Source organism: Calypte anna, chromosome 15, assembly GCF_003957555.1.
Source record: "Calypte anna isolate BGI_N300 chromosome 15, bCalAnn1_v1.p, whole genome shotgun sequence".
NCBI lineage: Eukaryota > Metazoa > Chordata > Aves > Apodiformes > Trochilidae > Calypte > Calypte anna.
The window spans coordinates 3,090,936-3,112,151 of NC_044261.1; the positions used below are offsets into that span (position 1 = coordinate 3,090,936).

General features: G+C 45.1%; 1 protein-coding gene across 4 annotated transcripts; it reads right to left on the minus strand.

Moving 5' to 3' along the window:
- Nucleotides 1-385: 385 nt before the first annotated feature.
- On the minus strand, nucleotides 386-20,832 carry RILPL1 (Rab interacting lysosomal protein like 1). Of its 4 annotated transcripts, none has more exons than XM_030460496.1 (8): nucleotides 20,308-20,832; nucleotides 16,748-16,898; nucleotides 12,693-12,811; nucleotides 11,642-11,860; nucleotides 9,067-9,239; nucleotides 8,528-8,620; nucleotides 4,655-4,742; nucleotides 386-2,255 (listed from the first exon to the last, which is right to left on the minus strand). In XM_030460496.1, the coding sequence occupies exons 1-8, from the start codon at nucleotides 20,599-20,601 to the stop codon at nucleotides 2,250-2,252; spliced, it is 1,143 nt and encodes a 380-aa protein (XP_030316356.1). In that variant the 5' UTR covers nucleotides 20,602-20,832; the 3' UTR covers nucleotides 386-2,249. The 4 variants fall into 4 exon arrangements, with proteins under 4 accessions (XP_030316356.1, XP_030316355.1, XP_030316357.1 ...); XM_030460497.1 differs by lacking the exon at nucleotides 4,655-4,742 and adding an exon at nucleotides 5,568-5,643 and having other exon boundaries at nucleotides 2,169-2,255; nucleotides 20,308-20,831; XM_030460498.1 differs by lacking the exon at nucleotides 4,655-4,742 and adding an exon at nucleotides 5,556-5,643 and having other exon boundaries at nucleotides 2,198-2,255; nucleotides 20,308-20,831.
- Between the last annotated feature and the right edge of the window lie 384 nt (nucleotides 20,833-21,216).

A 21,216-nucleotide genomic window follows, 5' to 3' on the forward strand; every position in this document is an offset into this window, starting at 1 on the left:
AGAGATGAGTGGAGGAAGGTTGTGCTGCTTTGTGTCACTGAACTGGCTGCAGATTTAACCTGGTGCTGATGCCAGGGCTCTGGGCAGGGGATGAGCTTTCCATGCAGGAGGTTGGGAATGTCCTGTGTAACCCACCCACTGAGGTGCTGGGGAAACCAGTTCTGTCTAGGTGTCTCTGTTATCCCAGATGAAGTGATCTGTTTGTTCAGGCTGTGCATCTGCTGCATCCTGACATTGTTCCTGATCACTGCAGCTCTTGTGAGTGTGCCCAACGACTGTAGCTCTGCAGTGACTGTAGCTCTGCAGTGACTGTAGCTCTGCAGGGAGTAACTCCACAGCCATCACTCACAATTTGCCTTAACTGCCTGATACAACTGTAGTGTACTTTTTTTTTTTTTCCTGATAATGGAAGTGAAACCTAAATCTTAGCAACTTAAGTATCATTAAATTAACATGCTCTCCCCCCCATTTAAGAATTGCTTTTCACACAAGGAGCAAAAGTGCTGCTGCTTGATGGATACAGATTCCTGTAAGCATAAACCTTAAGATATGTTACCAAAATATAACCAGGCAGAAGTGTTTCTGCCCAACACTGACAGCAGATGCTGATGTCACTACTACAAATGCAGATGTTGTTCATGTAAGGCCACGTTTCCTCCTTGCCCCAAAGTGCAGTGACACCAGGGAGGAGCAGTGAACACTTTCTCTACAGGAAGATGCAGAGGGTGTGTGTTCACCAGGAAGCACAGCCAGGGGCAGAGCAGCACTCAGCCCACCAAAGGATGGGTTCCTGGCACTGGTTCACTACAGATGGGCTGCAAACCATTTGCTCCTAGAAATTAAATCCTCCTGGATTAAAGAATCCAGTCTTGGATCATCCTGCATTAAAAACAACTGTCCTGCACTAAACCCTTCATCTCAACCTCATCTTGGAGTGCTTTGGGATTTGTTCTGTTTCAGTCCCTGGAGCAGTTGGAGCTGTCCCTCAGCCTGAGTGTTGTCTCCTGTTCCTAGCACCACTCCTGAGCAGAGATTCTGTACTGAGCACACGTTGCTGGGGGTAAAGTGCCAAGAGCAGCTCACAGTCCCCTGCTCTGAGCTACACAAGCAGAAGTTGCCTTCAGCCTCCTCACTAGATACACCTAGGAGTAGTGTTTAGAGTGGTCAGAGAAAACATCACCTCTACAGCAGCTAAAACAGTTCCTGTCAGCTGGATGAGGATGTCTCCTACTCTGAAGGGAGACAGAAAAGTGGAGTGTGAGTTAATAAAAAATCCTGTCTGTGGGAAAGAGACCTCCTTTTCCTTTACAGCAGCTGGCTGCTGCTCCAGGGGGAAGTCCTTGGCAAGAAGGAAAAATTCAAGTGTTAGAATTCCTCCTTGGGAGCAAGATGTTCTCCATTAACACTGCACAACTCAGGGCAAAATGCAAGGCACGCTCAGCTCATACAGGGGTTTTCTTCATGCTTTAGGCACTATAAGCAGCAAGGGAAATGGACACTCACTGTCCCTCTCAAGGCTGCTCCAGTTATCAGTTTGTATCAGGTGATTCCCAAGTCGTTACTCTGCAAAACACAGATGCCAGCTGAACTCCACAGGACACAGCAGTGCTTGGGCCTGCTTGGATCCACCAGTTGGACCACCAGTTGTGGTATCCCTCTTGAAAGAAGTACAGAAATAAAAAGCAAACAACTGATAGTGTTAACAAACAGGGGAAGAGAGTCTTTGCCACTAGATATTGTACACTGCAAACAAACTTCTAATAATGGCACAGGTCCTTTTTTTGTTTTGTTTTGTTTTTTTGGTTTAAAGAAGCTTGTGTTACTGTAGTTAATGCATGAACAAGACCATAGACTTGTCAGCACAAAACAAGTCATCTAGAAGCTTCCATGTCCCAGGGCACCAGCGACTGTTACAACAAAGTCTGGATTCTGTTTTCAGCAAACAGTCAGGAAGTGAACAGTGAAGGATCCCTTTTGATCTGAAACTCAGCCACCCAGGTGTGAAAGGCAAATAAAAGTGAGGAGCTGCCAGCTTGGTTTACAGAAGCTTCTTGTTACTTAGACTGTCAAAAACCTACTGTGGTAAACCAAACACCCCGAGGTTTTTTAGTCACAGGTGCTGCAGGGCTTCTTGTCCTTGTTCAGTGTAGGTGTCATCTCTGTTTGAATTTGACCATTCTCCAAAAGTATCCTGGAAGTGGACGTTTTTCTGTGATGCTTGCATACGTTTCTTATCACGAGAGAAGAAACTAAACCTTCCAGGAAGGGAAGAGTGAGGGGAGGGGAAAGGAAAGAGAAAGAAGACTGTTTACCATCTTGAAAACACTTCAAACACCCGGCACGATACACAGCACAACAAAACACAGAGCAAAAAAATCTGTTTGCATCTGCAAAAACCAAGGCAGTGAAGCCTGATGGGAGTGCATGTCAATGTTATTAGAGATGAAGTCATTGCAATCTCAAGCAGTTTGGCTATGGAAGCTTTAAATAAGCTCTGAATGCTGTTGACTCTACAAGGTGCAGGTATCATTTTAGACTGATATTCCCCTGAGGTAAAGAAGCAGCACAATGCAGGTTAATCTCTTGGCATAAGTAAAGTGGTATCTTTGGCATGAAATCTGTAGAATTTCCCATAGAGCAGAAACAGAGAATGTTTCTAGGTGAATCAGCAGGGAAATTTGTAAAAGGAGGAAATAAATCTCCACGTTTTTATCAAGTGTACAGGTTTTGATGGACAGGCTTGATTCTTGCAAAAAGAAATGAAGAAATGCAAGATGAAGGCTCTAAAGAAATGCACCCAGGTGTGCACCTCATTTCCTGCCACATGCCTTGGGTGCTCTGAGATAATCATCTCCAGCAACCAACAGCCATTTGGTACAACAGCAAACTGCCAGCTGGCAGGAGCTAAAAGAAACAGCTGGAAAACCCCTGAGTTATCTTCTTTGTATGGGGTGAAGTTACTTGATTAAATGTTTGTTCAGTACAGGAGGTGTTAGTGTGATGTTTGCTGGGAAATGCAAAAGTTGTGGTTGCAGCAACCAAAGGTTGGGTTTGGCTCCTTTTTGGGTTTTATGGTGCACTTGAGGAGGTGAAGATTGGGTTGCTTGCACAAGACCAAGGAGAACACAGTCCTGTGCCAGGGTGGCAATTGCCAAATGCTTCTACAGCAAGAGATTAGGCAAATACAAAGTCATATTGACAGCTGATGGAGTATTTGTCAGGGCATGAACCTGACCCTGTGTCCACACCCCACCCTCCTCAGCATTCTTCTTCTCTCCCATCTCAGTACCTTGTGCTGAGCAGGGAATTCTGCCTTCCATGGCTCCAGGCACACACGAAGCTGCCTTTGAGTGCCAGGTGAGGTTTAAGGCAGTTTTCTCCTATCACACATCCAGGTAAACATGATGATAACTACTAAAAAATTAATACTATTAAGGATAATTCTTTCTTGATTAAAAAGTGATAAAAACCCCTCCAGGAGTGCAATGCCAGATGACTGATGTTGCTAGCAGAACCTGAACTTTTGCATTTCCTGGCTTCAAATGTGCAGCCTTAATAGTAAATAATTTTTTTTTTTTTTGCACTTAATTAGCCTCACACTTTTCTACCACCTTCACCACAGGAGCTCATAAATTCACACACATATGTTGTGTCTTTTCAGGGCCAGATCCAATTGCAGCTGATGAAGGAAGTAGCAAGTCACTGGGGCTTTTTGTTGAGCATGTTTGGTCCTGCTCAGCCAGGCTTAGTATCTTGAAACCCACACAAAGGACTGCTGTATTTATACAGTAAGTTTCAAATGTCAAAGTTCAGTCATTTTTTATTTTATCATGAACTCAAATAAGAGAAAAATGTGTTTGTAAAATCCCTACATGAAGCTGAGGGATTAGGCTTTTTTAATTCCTTCTGAAACAGGGAATATTATTATGCCTAGGAAACCCTCCTGGAGGATGTTTGGGAAAAGCAGGTCTGTGTGGGGAGGAAGAGAATTTAATTACTGTGTTGCTGCTGTAAACATAAAGAAGTCAAAAGCAGCAGCTCTAATGCAAAGAGAGTTTGCATTAACAACTCTCAGTAAGTCCATCTCCCAGAGACAGCCAAGAAGAGGATGCTAGAACTGATTATTGAGAGGGGATGCTCTGTTCCAAAATACATAGAGACAAAATACACAGTGCATGGATGGAAAAACATGGAAGCAACAACCTATAATTAACACTATAATTAAAGGCAGTGTAGATATCAGCCATTACATTCTGCAACTCTAATTGATTTGTAGCAAGTCATTAGAATGACTTCTCAGAAAGCACTGGTGTGACTTGTGAATGGGCACACGTAGGCAAAATTACCAGATGCTGGTTAAAATTGAATATATTGCAACAGTTTTCTAAGGGGTAATGACTGGTTTAGCATGGAAACATTGAGGCAAAAGGTGATAAAATGTCAGTACTGGAGGATGAGCATGGAGGACTGGGATGAGTTGGGTACTGATTGGTCATTCTGATTGGCACTTTGTTCTTCTGTGCTCCCACAGGCAGCCCATGAGAATGCAACCAGCAGTGCATGTTAACACGGGGTCATGCAAAAGGAAACCACAGTAACAAACATTTAAAAAAAAACCCAAAAAAACCAACAAAAAAACCCAAACAACTCCTACAAGGGACACAAGTCTTCTTATTGGCTGCAATGTGGGATCGTCTGGAATCAATCCAGCTGCTACCATGGGCATTATGGCTGTAAAGATCCTGGTCAGGAAAGTACAGACACAGAAGAGGTAAGACTGGAGCAAGGGAAAGAAAAGCATTCCATTAAAAAGAAAAGAGGCAAACATGATACAGGGGGTTACTCTGAATTACCACACAGGACATGTTACAGGGAGAGGTGGATCTGCATCACCCAAGACAGCTCTCCTCAGGGAAAAACTCTTATTTAGAAAATGGACTCCTTGGAACAGTTCAAATTCTTTTGGAATTTCTAAAAGATACCACTTTTCTGTTGTGCAATCTGGGTAGGATTTCATCAAGGTATTACCACCTCTAGCAATGCAGAGCAAAGTGTGCAGTTTTCTTCCCAAGAAACAAACAGGCACATACAGAATGAAATGAAGGATGAAGGTGTCATGTTAAGAAATACAACAGAACTCTGCTGGGGCTGCTGGGTATTTGCACAGAAAACAGGGTTAGACAGGACCAGCATTACAGTTAAAGGTTTGACATATGTTACATTAAATACTTTCAAGCTAAAAAACAGGATCTCAGGTGAAATCTTGAAAGAACCTGTGCAAGCTACGTGGTTAAAGGGCCTGTGTCTGCTCCAAAAGAACCTGCTTTGCTTCACATGCAGAAAGATGCCAACTGCAGGCAGCTAAATACTTAATTCAAAACCTTTGCAGCTACTCTAGCAGGAACACTTTCTAGCTGGCTAGCAGCAAGACTGTTTCTTTGTAAGATTTCAGCATTTTTACTATGCAGGATACAATTCATGCAACTCAGAGGCTGAGAGAGCACTCTGGCCAGGAGCTCTGTGCCAGCCAGCCCCACACAAACCTGCCAACACACCTTCATCCATACCTGGAACACCCTCTGTTTTTCTAAGGATTCTCCTCAGAGGTTCTCCCTTGTGCCAAATATTTTTTTGAACTGTGGACTAATGTCAATTAAAGATTAAGTTGAAATCATGAGAGACATTTCACTGGTGACCAAATGCAGCTTTCCCCAACACAGTCACTCTACCTGCTTATTCTTAGACTCAAAATGCAAACAAACAAGCAAACATTGTGGCATCATTAGCAGTAGTCAGAACATATTTTCAGGCACTGTGGCTCGGTGTGTTTGCTGCAGAAATGAGACAGACACATCAGCTTTTGTAGACTGCAAGAATAGGAAGAAAACTTATGGCTGTTTCAGGCATTACGTCAGTCACAAACAAGCACGTATCCTTAAAGAGAAAACAAAAGGGTGTTTTCTGCTCAAAACAGAGGGAGCATTTTTAATCCTTGTACTTTTCCTTCTCATTAAAGCCTCCTGGTTACATTATTTCATCAAAACTCTGGCATGTGATGTGGTAGAGACAAATGCAGACATCAATCAATCTGAGAGCAGAACTCAGAGTTTGCCCCGAACGTGCAAACTCTGGAAGTGAAAAAATGTAATTCCTGTAACTTCTGTTTTCCTTTCTCTATGGGTTAAATCAGAAATGGAAGGAAAAGGGGCCCTACTTTCATTCCTAAAAGCACTCCCCACACAGCTCCCAGCACTGCAGGTATGGAGCTGGTGAGCCCATGTGTCACCCAGGCAGCCACAGAGCTGGCACCATCCTGCCTGGCAGGGCAGGGACTGCTGGGTTAGCACAGGACAGGACAGATGCTGCACTTGGGTGTGGAATGTGGGTTCTTCCCAGCAATGAAATTTCCTGGTTGTTTTTAAAGCTCATCTGCAGGTACATTCCTGAAAACACACACACACAGAAGGGAGAGGAGCAAGAAAAGAAACCCAAGCTCCACCAATCTCATCCAGAGAGGCTGCAAGAATAAGACAAACCTGAAAACTATTACTGTCCTTCAGCTTATTTAACTTTAACTTATTTAAGTAACCTTCAGGTTACTACAGATTTGTCTTCCCTTATTTAATGTGATGGGTAAATGAAGAGAGAGCAGAAGAAAACCTGGGGACAGAGCATGACAGCTAAAAAAAGTAATTTCATCTTAACAGCAGATTGAACATGAGCTTCCATTGTCTGGCAGGAAGAGGACTTTTGCCTTTTCTGAAAGGGGACAAACCAACATGATTTTATATTTTAATGTGTGTGGGTTCAGTTAAATGAATTTAACAGAGAATTTGAGAAAGAAAAAGATTAGAAAGGTGTCTGAAAATGTGCATTGGTCTGATGCACGACAGGTTTTTCACTGATAAATTAACTGAGAGGAAGAAAGCACTGAGATAACTGGTTGAAAATTCTTCTGTGCCTCCTGCCATGGCTCCCTGTGCTGTTTTTCAGGAGGCAGAGTCAAAGCTATTACTCCATGTGCTCTCTTACAAAGTCTATTTACATGTTCATGCTGCCATTGCTTCATAAATAACCATGGTAACTACAAGCACCTCAAACTGCTAAGTTAAAGCCAGTCACCCCCCACAACAGGATGAGCTTTAAGAAGTTCTAAAATATATTTAAAACAGAAGCTTTCCAGTAGAGATCTTGTGAGACAAAGTCATATTATTATCATCACAGCTGTAGAATGAAAACCTAAGTCCAAAGAAAGTGTATTTTCTAGTCATGCAAGAGGAAGGGTTCTCTCAGCAAACCAAGCAGCACAGAAGCTGGAGTCTACCAAAAATAATCAAAAGTGCTCTCCTGACTTTATGGTGGTTATAAATAAATAAATTGCTGCTGCTATTATTAAACAAGAGCTGAGGGTTATGGGGTCAGGATGAAAGAACTTTCTATGTGAAAAAAAAAAAGAAAAAAGAATGTTCCAAAATAATTCCTGCTATTGAAAAAGTTAAGTTTCAGCATGACAAACATCCAAGTGCTTGCTATAAGGTTACAAGGTTTAATTTAGAATAAATAAATGTAAAGGAGGGAGTTTCAACATACAAATGGATTGGCTAACACTGAGATTTTATAATCCAGTGGTACACTAGTAAATGCACACATCTGTCAGCAAGCTTCAGTTCCAGAAAGCAACACTAAATCCTTCATCAGAAGGAGGTGGGGTTCTTTAGAGCCAAGAAAGCTGCTCCTCAGCTACAGATTTGTTCAGCAAACAGGAGGTTTTTGTGCTGTACACTTGCAAGTTGGGGTCTAAAGCTTCAGTCAACAGGGAAATGGGCACAGCAAAATCAGGAGGAAACCTTTCCCACACCCACAGGTCTGCAACTGGTTTGCTTTGTGACCAACAAATATCTTCCATGCATGACCTGAGGGCCAGTGGCTCTGACACTTCATGACCTCAGGATCTGTGTGCTGAGGAACTGGGCCTTGCACTCAACCAGGAGCATTGTTCCTGCAAACCCTGAGCTCTGACTTCAGTTTTGGGCACCCAGGACAGACTGAGCCATGCTCTGGGTAACACTACAATTACTGGCACCTCCCTTTGGGTTATGACTACGTGGCCCAGAGCAGAATCTCCTCTAGGGAGATCAGGTGTCTGTGTTGAGGAGCTCTCCAGCTTGTGCCAGCTGTAACACAACACTCAACACACACTTTGGGTGAGCCTGAATAAGGTACTCCAGAGGGAAACACTAGAACTCCTGGGCACATGGAGTACTGCTGGCCTCCCTGCTGCTGCCTTAACACAGGGAGAAAAAGGCACCAGGGGAATAACCTGGGACTGAAAGCTGACTCAAAACTAGGAAGAAGTTTTGCCCAAAGCCAACTGCTGGTTTACAGTACCTACCAAGTGCTCCTTCAGTGTCTCTCCCATATACATTAGGGATGTGGTTTTCTTAAACTTTGAATTTCTTTAAAATCATCCTACCCATAAGGAACTATGCAGACTATATCCAGTATCCTTAGCAAATGTGCTACTTACAGTCTTTTGATTCCAGACTCAGGTTGAGTTGCAGGTTTTGGATGAATTATGGGTGTAGGTTGAGGGGATCTAGTTTCTTCTTCTGTTTCCTCACTTGAAAGAAAGGAAAGATAATTAATATTCTCCTCCCAAGCCACAGAAGTGCTTTAAGTTCTAATATTCTAAATCAAGGGGTGATTTTTCTGTCAACCAAGGAACAGCACCTAGAACTGGGTCTCCTTTCAATATTATCTTCCCATTGTGACCAGGAAAGGGAGAAGAGGAATACACAGAATGGAAGTTCTACAATTTGCTTTTTAGACTCACTCTTATCTTTATGTTGAAGTTGAAAAGTATTAAATATTTGTGATCTAGGATTCAAGGGAAACGTGGGAGTTAGGGAAGGATGCAGTGTTTCCTAATGTTGAGGAACAAGATTCACACTAAGCTACTCCAAGCCTTTGCAGAAAAAGAAGATTGTTGGCCACTGTTTAAGAACACAATTATTGATTCTAGAGCTGCCTTTTGGCTCTGCATGCAACAGGAGAGATCTAACCTACCTCTTGTAATATAAAAGCTCCTCTTGAAGTAAAAATACTTTAGATTTCAGTTCATTCCTCTCATGAAGGACATCCCGGAGCTCCTGCAAGGTGAATCTTGGACGATTTGGATCTTTTAAGTCCATTGCCATCTTTTCTGACTCTGAGAGGCAGTCATCATTGTTTGGTTCTGTCTAGGAAGTGAAATGTGGTCTTTAAATTCACCATGTGGGTGCATGTCTGAGTAGTTTAAAGTATTCCTCAGTCTAGTTGCCAGCCTCCTCTCTTTCAGCACTATTAAATACTCTTTTATGAGAAACACAGAAAATTTAAGAGTCAGCAAATGTAGAAGGAATTTTTTTGTCAAAGACTGCCAGCTGCCTCAGTGATCTGATCACTTTCTTTCCTGCACTCAGGCTGACTGATGGCACACATATGACTGCTGAGACCATGGCAAACCTCTGGAAGATGATCTGAGCCACCTTATAACCACCTTTTCTTGTGGAGAAATTCCTGTGGAATCCAGAGTGCCAAGAAGTCCACTGAAAACATATGGTCCAATTTCTGATAAACAAGTCAGCTGAAGGAAATAATTCTTTAACAAATGGGGTAAATCAAACATCAGCCTTTCATATAAACACTAGAAAAACTGCATAACAGAGATCATGACAGTTCCCTCCAGCTCATTGCAAAGAGAAAGTTCCTTTGGATGTAAACATATGGAGATTTAAGTTTATATCCCATTAATGCCTTTATTTAAAAAGCAGGATTAGTGCTGGCAGCAGGACCAAGTTACAAAGTGGAAGAAAACTGCAGATGATCAGACATTTACATACATTTACCCTTCCCTCTTCTTGGAGGAATCTTATCTCCCACCACCTGGTTTCTGTGGCTCCCAACAAGCCAGAAGTTCCTGGATTCCCAGGCCTGTGGGTGTCTTTCTGTCACCCAGGTGGACTCCAGCAGGTGCACAGAACTGTTTGGCCACAAGTGCTTGTGAAAACGTGGTCTGCACAGACCCAGCACAGAGCAGACCATTGTTTGCATTCACTCGGTGGCTGCACAGAGGATTTGCTCCACATATTTACCCAAATTATCAATTTATGCTAAATTTTCCTCAAACCAGCAGGCTGAGCAGCCTGCAGCCAATGCAAATGCCAAGCAATGCCCATTTCAGAGCCTGCAGCCATTCCAGCAATTCCTGTCCAGCCATCTCTCCTGGCAGGGAGAGCAGGGAATGGCTCCTAATTAGGAGAGGCACCATTGCCATGGAACTGGTGAGGGAGGGAGAGGTAAAGAATGAATCCTTTCTCTCCAGGGACTGAAGACACTTTCACTCCTGCTGGCTCCAGGCCTGGGCTCCCCAGCCCCATTTCTGAAGCTGGGTGTCCTGCCTGAATTAACAGCAGTGAAATCATCCTTTTCATCCTTAATACAGGGCTCACCCAAACCAGCAGGGGAATATTAACACAACACTGGCTGTCACATTCCAGGGGGAGCAGGGCACCCCATCAGCCTTTACCTCTGCTTCTTCTGAAGCACATTTGCTTTAGTCAGACACAAGTAGTGTCCTACACACAAAGAGAAATAACAGGAGCCATCAAGAGGACTAAGGAGTGCAACACATCCAAGATGCATCTTTACCTCAGGAGGCTCCCCTCAGGTTTGCATTCCTGCTGCTCTGATCCCAGCACCAGCTCAGTTTCCAGATGCCACTTTGCCTGTTCCTGCAGGTGCTTGGGTGTGCAAGCAGTAACATTTGCTTTTCATGAACATTTGGGCTATTGTCACTCAGGAAGTGAAAGGAGAAGTAAGGCCAAAGTTCATTCCTCTAAAAAGTGTCCTTAAATATTTATATGCAGATTTGGTAACAAAAGACCAATCACAAGTGGCATAAGCACCGTGAGGACCAGGAGTGATGAGTTCTGCATTGCCCCTGGGACCCTGCTGACACAGTTTCTTTCCTGCTATGGTTCCCATGTCACCACTGTCACAGTGCATGGCACCTTTGGGACCCATTAGGGCTTATTTGCATACTTGGCAAAGCTTCAGCTACTTGTCAGCTGCTTATCTTTTGGGAAACCCAGACTGATAAGGGATCAGCTTGTTTTCCTTTGGGGGAAGGAAAAAGGAATTTGTTTTTGTGTGTAAAAACAAAATGAACCCAAACCTACTAACACAGCACTACCAAAACACTGTGTGCCTCCCATACAAACCTCTGATACCCCAGAGATTTTGGGGTGTTTTTAATAGAACACACTCTGAAGCAGTGATTTGTTCTGCTCTCTGGTGAATTCTGCAGCCCAGTGCATGACCCAAGGGTTACACTCCCAAATCCAAGGGCAGAGCTGTTCTCTGGTGGGAACCTGTGCTGCCAGTCCCCTCCTTTAGGAAGGAGAGGCAGTTCCACGGGGTGATCACCCATCCTGACTTCCTGTCACACTGCACTGAGTGTCACTGCTCTCTGTCCATCACACTGAACAGAAGATGCTGCCCTTAAGTCCCTCTGATGTTTATCATTCACATTTATCCAAAGAGGCAGCACTTGGTGTGAAGTTCAAGGCTTTTTTAAAAGGTGATTTCAAGTGCCTCTTACCTTTACTTCCTCCCCGTTTTGGCTGTCCTCCCCCTGCAGTTTTTCTCTCAGTTTCCCCAGCTCTGCTCTCAGGTTGCCCATCTCCTGCTCCTTGGTTTGCAGATATGCTTCCAACTCCACCTTCTGCTCAATCAGTGCCTTCCCCTGAGCCTCAACCACAGTGATTCGGTGTCTTAGGTCGTGGTTGATTTTCATCAACCTGTTCTGTTGCTGCTGAAGCTGCAAAACATTGATGCAATAGGTCAGCATCCACTCAGCTGTGATGGCAAAGCCCCAAAACCTATGTTAAAGGAAAAGTAGTGAGTTCCTCTTGAATCTGGAATATTCTCCCCGTTCCTCCTCTCCTCCAGATTAGTTTTTTGTTAATATCTAATCATCTGCTACAGTTGCAGTCAAAACTTAATTGGCTTCCAGAGTAAAGAGCCATTTTTTTCCCACTAGCATGGGGGGAACTATCCAGCTAAAACCAAATCCATAACTTCTGATACTATTTTTCAGAAAAGCAAAATTCATGGAGGGGTTTATAGCATTCTGAATAAAATCTTAACTCAGAGCAGAAGAAAGACTGGAGAGAGGAATCCTTAGTATTCAGTGTTTAAATACTTTGAGCTCTTAGGGTCTTTAACAAGGCTGGGATGTGACCTGTTGGGCATTGTCTGGATGTCACCTGGAAAGGCCACAGCACTTCCAGTGTCCTGTGGGCAGAGCAGAGATCATTTAGGTCTGGCCCTCGCCAGAAAGGTGCCGTGGCCTCAGGGGATGAGGCAGTGTGAGGATGAGAAGCAAAATATGGGTAAGGAGGTCATTCCTCTGACACAGAAAGAACTGAGACATCATGTGGCTCCCAAATCACAATGGAGTCTGGGCTGGAGTCAACCAAGACCAAACCTGGATCCTCTCTGCTCACTGCTGCCAGAAGTGACTTGGGCTGAGCTCAGGCCCCTTCCTCCTGCCCCCTTTCCTCTGGTAACCCCCACTGCATCCCTGGTGTGGGAAACTACAGAAGTTTGGGTGAGAAAGAGGAGAAACAGGAAATCTAACAGACACTTACAGCCTCTACATCCTCGTTTTTAAGCCCGAGTTCCCGGTCCTTTGCTCTGATTTCATCCCTCTGTTTATCCACCACTTCCTTCAGCTTCTTCATGACTTGCCGCTCTCTCTCTGACATTCCTGGTTAAAAAAACCCACAGAAAACAAACTTCAGGACAATCAGGAGCTGCTGAGGACAAGAACAGTGAGGAATATTTAAGTAAAGACCCTGGAAGTTGCCCGCTGGTAGAATTACAGAGAAGCTCTTGGAAGATGCTTTGAAGGTGACTTCAAGGATAACAGGAAACAGAAAACACAATTCACTCCATGAAGCCACTGCACAGAAATTCCTTAAAAAAAGAACTGACACAGGAACATTTCTAACAGTGCAGTGAGACTGCCACATCTTGCTGCCTCAGTAGTTTTAGATCAGTGTTCACATTCTGCCCCCGGGAGCTTGGTTATCTGTGTGGTCATCTGGAGAATCAGCTGGCCAAGACCCTGTGAAATCTGTAAAAGCAGATGGTCTGTATCCTCAGCAAGATCTGAACAACACATCACTGTTGTGGGCTGCATCTACACCCAAAGCAGCTGAGGTGCACTGAACTAGAATGATTTTATGTTGAAACCCTGTTTTGTGAAGCTGTTGAAACCCAGTTGGGTGAAAGCTCAATGAAGCAGGAACTTAGGGTACCTCCCACCCTGAATCCAGGACAGGAATTTATCCAAATTATGGTCACATACTTGTTCCTCATGTTTTGCAACCCTTTTCCCATCCCTGTAGTGTGATAATTCATATTTAAAGTAACTGTCCTTCAGAGAACATTGCCAAGAATCCTGTTTGAAAATAAATAAATATCTTAACTGGAAGTCTGACCAAAGGCTCATTAGGAAGTGTCAGAAATCACAAACCAGGAAACATTCTTCTATTCTTTGTCATTGTGGAGATAATTGGGAAGTAGCACAACAACAATGGGCTCTTCAGAGCCAACACAGACCATGTGGGTTTAACTCAGCAAGGTGATAAATCTGCTCCACAAACTTGTCCTGATAACTGCAGAGACAGCCAGTTTGATGGTCCTGAACTATCACATAAATCCCACTGCACAGCATCCCATAGGATGGCTTCAAAATGACTGGTGTGACCAAGGCAGTGAGAAGTCCAGTCCAAGCAGGAGCTCAAATCCAGGCTCTGCTGCTGACTTATTTTTCCTTTAGCAAAGCACTTAGTTACTTGGCTTCTTGATTCAATAATTTCTTAATTCATTAACTTCTTAATTCTGTGGTAAGTGCTGTATTTCTGCACCCTGGTCCTTATCATCTCTCTGCTCTAGGTTTTAGCTCTTCCCATGGTTCTTGCTCTTTGCAATGAATAATTTTAATCCTTCACTCTGATAAGAGCTGATACCCACCAGGGAGGACAAGCAGCTCCAGACACAACTGCTACTTAACTCCTCTAAAAGATCCACACTCTGTCACAGCACAGCTCCTGTGCTTTAGCCACAAACCCCACTGCAGGTTCCTGGATCCAGCCCCTGCAGCCATCCTCAGGGCTGTATTGGAAAACAACACCAAAAAAACCTCCAAAACTTTACCTGGAAGCAGAGAGGGACTGCAGTGAAACTTTAGACTGGTGGTTTCACCCCAGTAGGAGCTGGGAATAGTGAGTGCAGCCACGTTCATTAGGACTTGTGAGATGCTTTGAGATCTCCAGATAGCAAGTGCTATTTAAAGCATAAAGTACCATTTCAGTGCTCCCTGCTTTTCCTCCCACTGTGCTCATTTTTCTCCCTTACATTCAGTGAACCTAAAAGATTTCAATTGAGTGCACAGCTCACTACATTATCCTTTTTATTTTTGGAGTGGGAAGTGTTTGTGAAACAGTCACACCTTCTTCCATTTCCTCAGGCACTGGGGAAGAGAGGGAAATCACTAAGTGCTCTAAATTTAAAGTAATTATCTCTAAATGATTCAAAGTCTTATATCTGCAGGATCTTAAATGGCACACCCAGCTTCCCTAGGCACAGCCTATGAGCAGCTTCCTGTGAACTGCTGTGACCACAGCATTGTTCAAGCAAGAGAAAGGAAAGCAGCTCAGAAAAGAAAAAAAAAATTAAAAAAAAAAGGAAAAGAAACACAAATTATCCTTTATATTTATGTTTAAGGACCAGTTTACTGTTGTGTTTACACCACATCATTCAGAACAGGCTAAAGTGCCACTGTGGCACTGCACCACTACCCAAATATTCAGAACAGAAGTTTGCCTCCACTTTTGAAGGAGAATTGTAGGCTCCCAGCAGCCTGGCACAGGAGGTTCCCAACTGCTGACACCCTGCAGCTGAGACAGCAGCTCCCCTGCAGCCTGCTCATCCTGTCTGACACACCTTGGGTCAGGTTTGCTTGTGGTGTGTTCCTGGGATGTTCCAATCAGTCAGCACCACCAGGCAGTGCTCACTTTGAGCTGGGGAGGAGCAGTACTGGATGCTGAGGACTCATCTTTAACCTCCCCTGTGTATTTGCTGCTCTGCAATTTGTCCTTCCACAGGATCCCTGCTCTGCTCAGACTCTATGCAGAACACTCTTTGGAGAGTGTTGCATTTGCCTCTCTCATCATCACCTCCATTATGCTAACGTGGAGCTCTGTGAGCTCTGAGGTGACTATTAATTGGCAAGAACTGAATTTTGAAGCCTTGCACACCCAGATCATTGGCCTCTGGTGCCTCTTTTAAAAATAACTCCTTTAGCTGTCTGGTGAGTGAGCAGCAAACTGTTAATCCCAGGGGCTGGGCACTGAGGGGGGACATGATGACAATATTAAATCATGCTGACATATGAAAACTGGAGTCTGGTCAAAGTTAGTAAAGTATTTGGCTTAAAAACCTTCCTCTGCAGTCTGCATGCAGCAGATCAAATGATGGAGGCTGAAAAAAAAGCAGCTTGACTGCTCTTTGACACTACCCAGACAAGTCATTTGAGACAAATCTATCCCCATTCATTAATGACAACATTTCCTAAAAGGAAAACAGTTGGGTTTGATGTAACAGGTCCCAGTAATAAGGCAGTGTTGCTGTAAATTAATGGGATTTGACTTAAACGGATGATTTTGGCCCAAGGATATCAGTGATTCCCAGAATCTGATCTCTGGCATGGGTTTGCAGGTTTTGTTTGTGTTCTTACACTTGGGTAGACACAGTAAAAATAACATGAGAAGCATGCCTGGCATTTGCTTGGCTAGCTGCATGTGAAGCCCATGGCTATATTTAAATACAAGCACACAAGCTGCAGGGAGCTGGATACCCAATGGAAGAAATAAATAACAAAAATAAGAAAGAAAAAAAATCTAAAAAAAAGAAAGAAACAAAGAAACAAAAGAGAAGTTGGTTCTTTACAACAAGATCTCATTATCTCCATGGCCCACGACTCATCACTGCCAGCCAGAAGTTCTGTATGGACTCTGTAAGGCTGATGTTGAGCTACTTTTTTGTCACTTCTTCACCCCTGCATGAAATCTGCCTGTATTTGCTGGTCAGAAACTTGTGGCTTGAACTCCACTTTGCCTCAAAAAAGAAGCTGCCCACAAACTGGTTGTTTCAGTTCTCCAGGATTCACCCACTCCCTGGATTTTGAAGCTCTTCACTTATTCTGAGTGGACTGTAAATCCCAAACATGTGAGGGAATGCTAAAGGCAGGTGAACCAAGTGAACTCAGCCTCTCCTATTTTTTACAAAGTTATCCTGAATAGATCAACAGTTGCACTTGTTTTAAATGCAGGCTATAAATTAAAAAAAAAAAATAAATTGATAGACCAAAATATTAAACCAGACTTTCAGAGATTCTTCTCACCCAAAAGCTGCTCAGTTTTTTTTTTCCCTCCTACCTCTACCTTTTATCATGCCTGCAGTGTCATCATGTATTCACAGATTTTCTAATCAGGTAAAAAAACCAAAACAAGCCCCTAAAACCCCAGACCTGCAAAATCCATAGGGAAAAAGGGCTAGAATATCCAGTCAAAATATTTCAATAAAGTATTGCTTTTTATCACAAAAGCAAGGACTGAATTTGAAGTATCAAACTTGCCTTCATGCTTCTGAAATTCCTCTTCTGTGAAATTAATGTCTTTGTGAGACAAGTTTGTCATCAGTTGTTTATTCTCCTCCTGCAGCTGTGCAATCTGGGTAAGAAGGTCCTGTGCTTCCCCTCGCCAGACATCCTCCACCAGTTCTAATTCCTAAAGGGTAGAGGGGGACAACACATTTATTTATTTAAACATGTTAAAAGTCTTTGACTGGGCTACTTACAGATCAAACTAGTAACAGACCTACTGTGAGTCTTACAGAAGACAATTAAATGAGATTACTTTGACTTTCTTAGAAGGCATCTGCTCTTCTAATGCCAGCATCAAGTCACCAGCTATCAAAGTCTCCTTTTGCTGTATGCTGAGTGTAAATACAGGAGGAGACAATTCCTGCTGCAAACAGTTCTGACGTGCAGGTTACCCAAAAGATGGCTCCTTATGCCCCATTTTCCTGTGAGGAGCAGATTAAAGGGACAAGATAACCAAACATGAGCAAGAGCTGCCTCCTGCATCCCAGGGAGCAGCCACAAAAGCTTTTAGAGATGCCCCAGAAACAGAGGAAGGGCCAGAGGTGTCAGTGTTAGGCAGGCTCATGTGGTTAGAGGAGCATCTCTAGCCTCAATTTCTGTTATGAAACACAAGTGTAAAATACTGAGTGCTTGACACCGTGCAGCAAACCCAGAGCTCCTCATCCACGTGGGAAACACTAAATTGTGCTTCCCTCTTATGTAAATTGCTCCAAATGGAATCTCCTGAGTGGCATCTACCTTAGGCCAGTCAAAACAACAGCTCCCATTTGTCAGGACACTGTGTCAGGAGCAGCTGTCACCAGTCCCCAGAAAGGTCAAATTAGGACAAAACATAAAGTCCTCAAGGAAAACCAGTTGTATTTAGAGCTTTACTTGTCCCCAAAGCCTTTGCCAGAAATCATACTTGTGCAGTAGGGGCATTCTCTGCTCCATTTTCAGGTATGAGCTTCAAAGAGAAAAAAAAAGCTGCATGCAAATCACTGGAGCCAGGCTGAGTCACTGCTGCCATGCAGCGTGTCCCTTCCCTACCCAACAACAAAACAGCCAGACAACAGCACAGCTCCGGGCTAAAATAAGCTCTGCTGAGAGATTACAGGAGAGCCTTTTGCTTTGAATGTATGCCCTGATAATGGGAAATCATGTTCCTATTGACTGCTGGGTCCAAATGCCATTTTATTCCAGCATTTATTGCATTACTGCACTGCTGTAATTTTATAAAGCCTCTAAGCCTGCTAAAAGTTTGGCAGAAAACACGGTGTGACAAACAGATTATAAACAAGATATGGAGGTTGTAGGCTGTGCAGGCAAGGAAAATGTAATGAATCACCTCTATTTTACTTGGAACTCTTTCTCTTGAGAGAAAAAACAAATCTGTAATGAAACTTTATATGGCTGAATACCTGGACTATTTACAGTGATGCTGCATATTATAACTCTGTAGCTAAAACAACATGCTGACCTAGTTTAGATAACAAACCAGCACATCCACTGATAAAACAGAACGCACACAAACCCCCCAGACAATCTAAACTTGCATCATTTATGTGTGGCTGCACTGCCAACTGTACTCAGTTTTGCCCAGGCAAACTTTCTTATTTATTGCTGCTGAAAAGCCCAATGAATTGGAGCAGCAATTAACAATTAATCCTTCATTTGCTGAAACATCACACAGAGAAGAAAGCTCTGTGGGCCTGTAGGTGCCAAGCAGCTCAGGAAACCCTTGGCAGTGCTCAGCTAGGTTTATGGGTAAATGCTAAAACCTCATCAACTGATGCTTGCCACAGAGCACTGAAAACTTCTCTGGATTGGGGTTTTTTTTGAGGCTATTGGGTCTGGCTTTTTCTGCCAATCAATTCCTGTCCTGTGGAAGAGTTGGTCTTCAAACCCTCAGACTGGAAGACAGATGGATGAGACCCTTACTGTTCCACAGGGATTTAGTGTACAGGGAATGGACTATAAAATAGCTGTATCTTATTTTCCCTTTTAAAATATTTCCACCCAAGTTTCCTCTGGATTGTGTGACCACTCTGTGAGCCATTTTGTGGCCATCAGAGAAGCTGGCAGAGTAAGGGGTGGTTCACTGGCACAGGATAAACTGACATCTGGCAAAGCAAAGTGTTACGTGGTTGATGTGCTTAGGAACACAGGTGAACTTCAGAAGCATCTACAGGGATCAGCAGGCTGCACACTGACACTGGGGGTTGGAACCAGGCCCAGTTCAGTATCCACTTCACCACACTACTCTGTTAATGTCTGGGATGAAGCATTACTGCTGACTGGCAGCACAGGGGTCTCCATGAGATCAAAGGGGAGATGTGACTTGTGGCAGCTCTTCCCAGAGGTGACATTCTCTCAGAAAAACCTTCCAGCTGCCAGGGCTCAGGAAGGGTTAATTTGATTGTAGGAAAGAGCCCAGTCTGGGACCAGCCCAACAGAGCAACCACTTGACTCAAAGTCAGAAGAGTCTGACAGGCAAAGGTGCAGGCTTAGCACATGCACTTCCATCTGTTTTCCAGACCTTCTCACTTCATGCTCTGGATACTGACCAGGGCTTTCTAAATTAAAGCTCTGCCATCCTTTGGAGAGACTGCCCTGAGACTTCCCCTGCAAAAATCTTGCAGGAGCTATCCTGGATTTTTCATATGCTAAGCAAAAGTCCCCTAACTGACTCTTTTTTAAAACATAAAAGTTGAGTTTATTTAAATTAAAGCTAACTCTTGGAATCTAAAGTGTCTCTTTCAGAAATTCCCTATCTCCTCTTTATTTTGAGCCTGTGTGTGCAAGCAGGAATGGTTTGAGGCAGCAGGGATGATTTAGCACAGTCATTTACAAGCAGAACCATGTCTTTAAATCAGTTATCTGGGCGACTTCAGGAGCAGATCTGCCACTTCCACTGCAGGAAGTGGAACAGCTGATGCTGTCCTGCCACATCAGGGTAACCAGGTACAGAAATGATCTCTGCCCTGGGCTTTCATGGGAAAGAGGGTCAGGAAACACTATGAGCATCCCAAATCGAGCCAAGGGAGATCTATCTAACCACCAGGGGATGGAGGAGGAATCTAGGGGACTGCTCTTCCCTGCCCTTCACCTTTAACACTGCCCTGAAATCACTTGGCCCTCCACCTCTCTCCGATGACTTGCCTGCCCGATGAGTGCTCCGGATGACTAAACTGCTACATCATTCACAGCTCTGGAGAGAAAAGTCTGTGACTGCCTGGCCCAGCAGGAAGCAGGAGAGGGGATGGAGCAGAAGCCCTAACCGGGGAGACACCGGGGGAAGGAAACGCAGTAACTGGGAAAGGGGTGGAGAAAGGAAGGGAGGAAGGAAACTTCCAGGAGGGAAGGGGAGAAAAAAAACCCCACAACAACACACCCAAACCCTCCGCGACGCTGAGGCAGCATCGCGCCGGCCCCATGAGCCGCCCCCCGCCTCCCGCTTTGTTTTCCCCAGCGGCTGCGGGAAGGGGAGGGGGAAGCGGAGGGGCCGGGTCCCGGCTGCCCCCCCAGCTCCCACCCCCGTCCCCCGGCCGCACCTTTTGGTGTTTCCGCTCCTTCTCGATCCGGTCCATCCTCTCCAGGCGCAAGCGGTCCAGCTCCAGGCGCAGCTCCTCCATTTCGGGGTTGATGTGGTTGCGGCTCACCAGCACCTCCAGGATCTCCAGCACCCTCACCACCTTGGGCATGAGGCGGGCGATGGCCTCGCAGCCGTGCTGATCGATCACCCGCTCAAACTCCTGCCCCACGGCCGAGGCGATGTCGTACACATCCATCACCGTCAGCTCCGCCGCGTTCTTCTCCAGGGCGGCCGGGACCCCCCCGCCCTCCATGGCTCCTCCGGCCCCGCGGCGCCTTCATAGGCGGTGCCGGGAGCTCTCCTGACGGGGCGACCCCCGGCAGCCGCCGTGCCCTCCTCTCCCGCAGCCCCCTGCCACGGACCGCGGCTCCCGCCAACTCGGGCCGGTCCGGTTCGGGGGGGAAGGGGAGGGGGTTGTTCAAACTTGGCCGGGAGGTGTGAGGGGAGCGGCGGGCAGGGCGGGCGCGGCCTCCCCGGGTCCCCCCCTTCGCCTGCCGGGGCCAATGGCGGGCGGCGGGCGGGCCGGGGGGAGGCTCCGCGCAGGCCCGAGGCCGCCCCGCCCGGTCCGGGCTCACGGAGGGGCCGTGAGGGGCGGGGAAGAGGCGGGGAGAAAAGCTGCAAGCCCGGAGATGCTGCGAGTTCAGCATGGAGAAGGGAAAGCGCCAGGGAGAGTTTGGAGAATCTTCCAGTGTCTGGAGAGGCTCCAGGAAAGCTGGGGAGGGAGTTGGGAAAAGGGCAGGGAATGGTAGGGTAAAGGGAGAGAGTTTCAGGCTGAAAGGGGAGATTCTGGTTAAATATAAGGGAAAACTTTCCTGTGAGGGTGGTGAGGCACTGGTGAAGGTTTTCAGGATTTTGGCCTCTCTGTGTG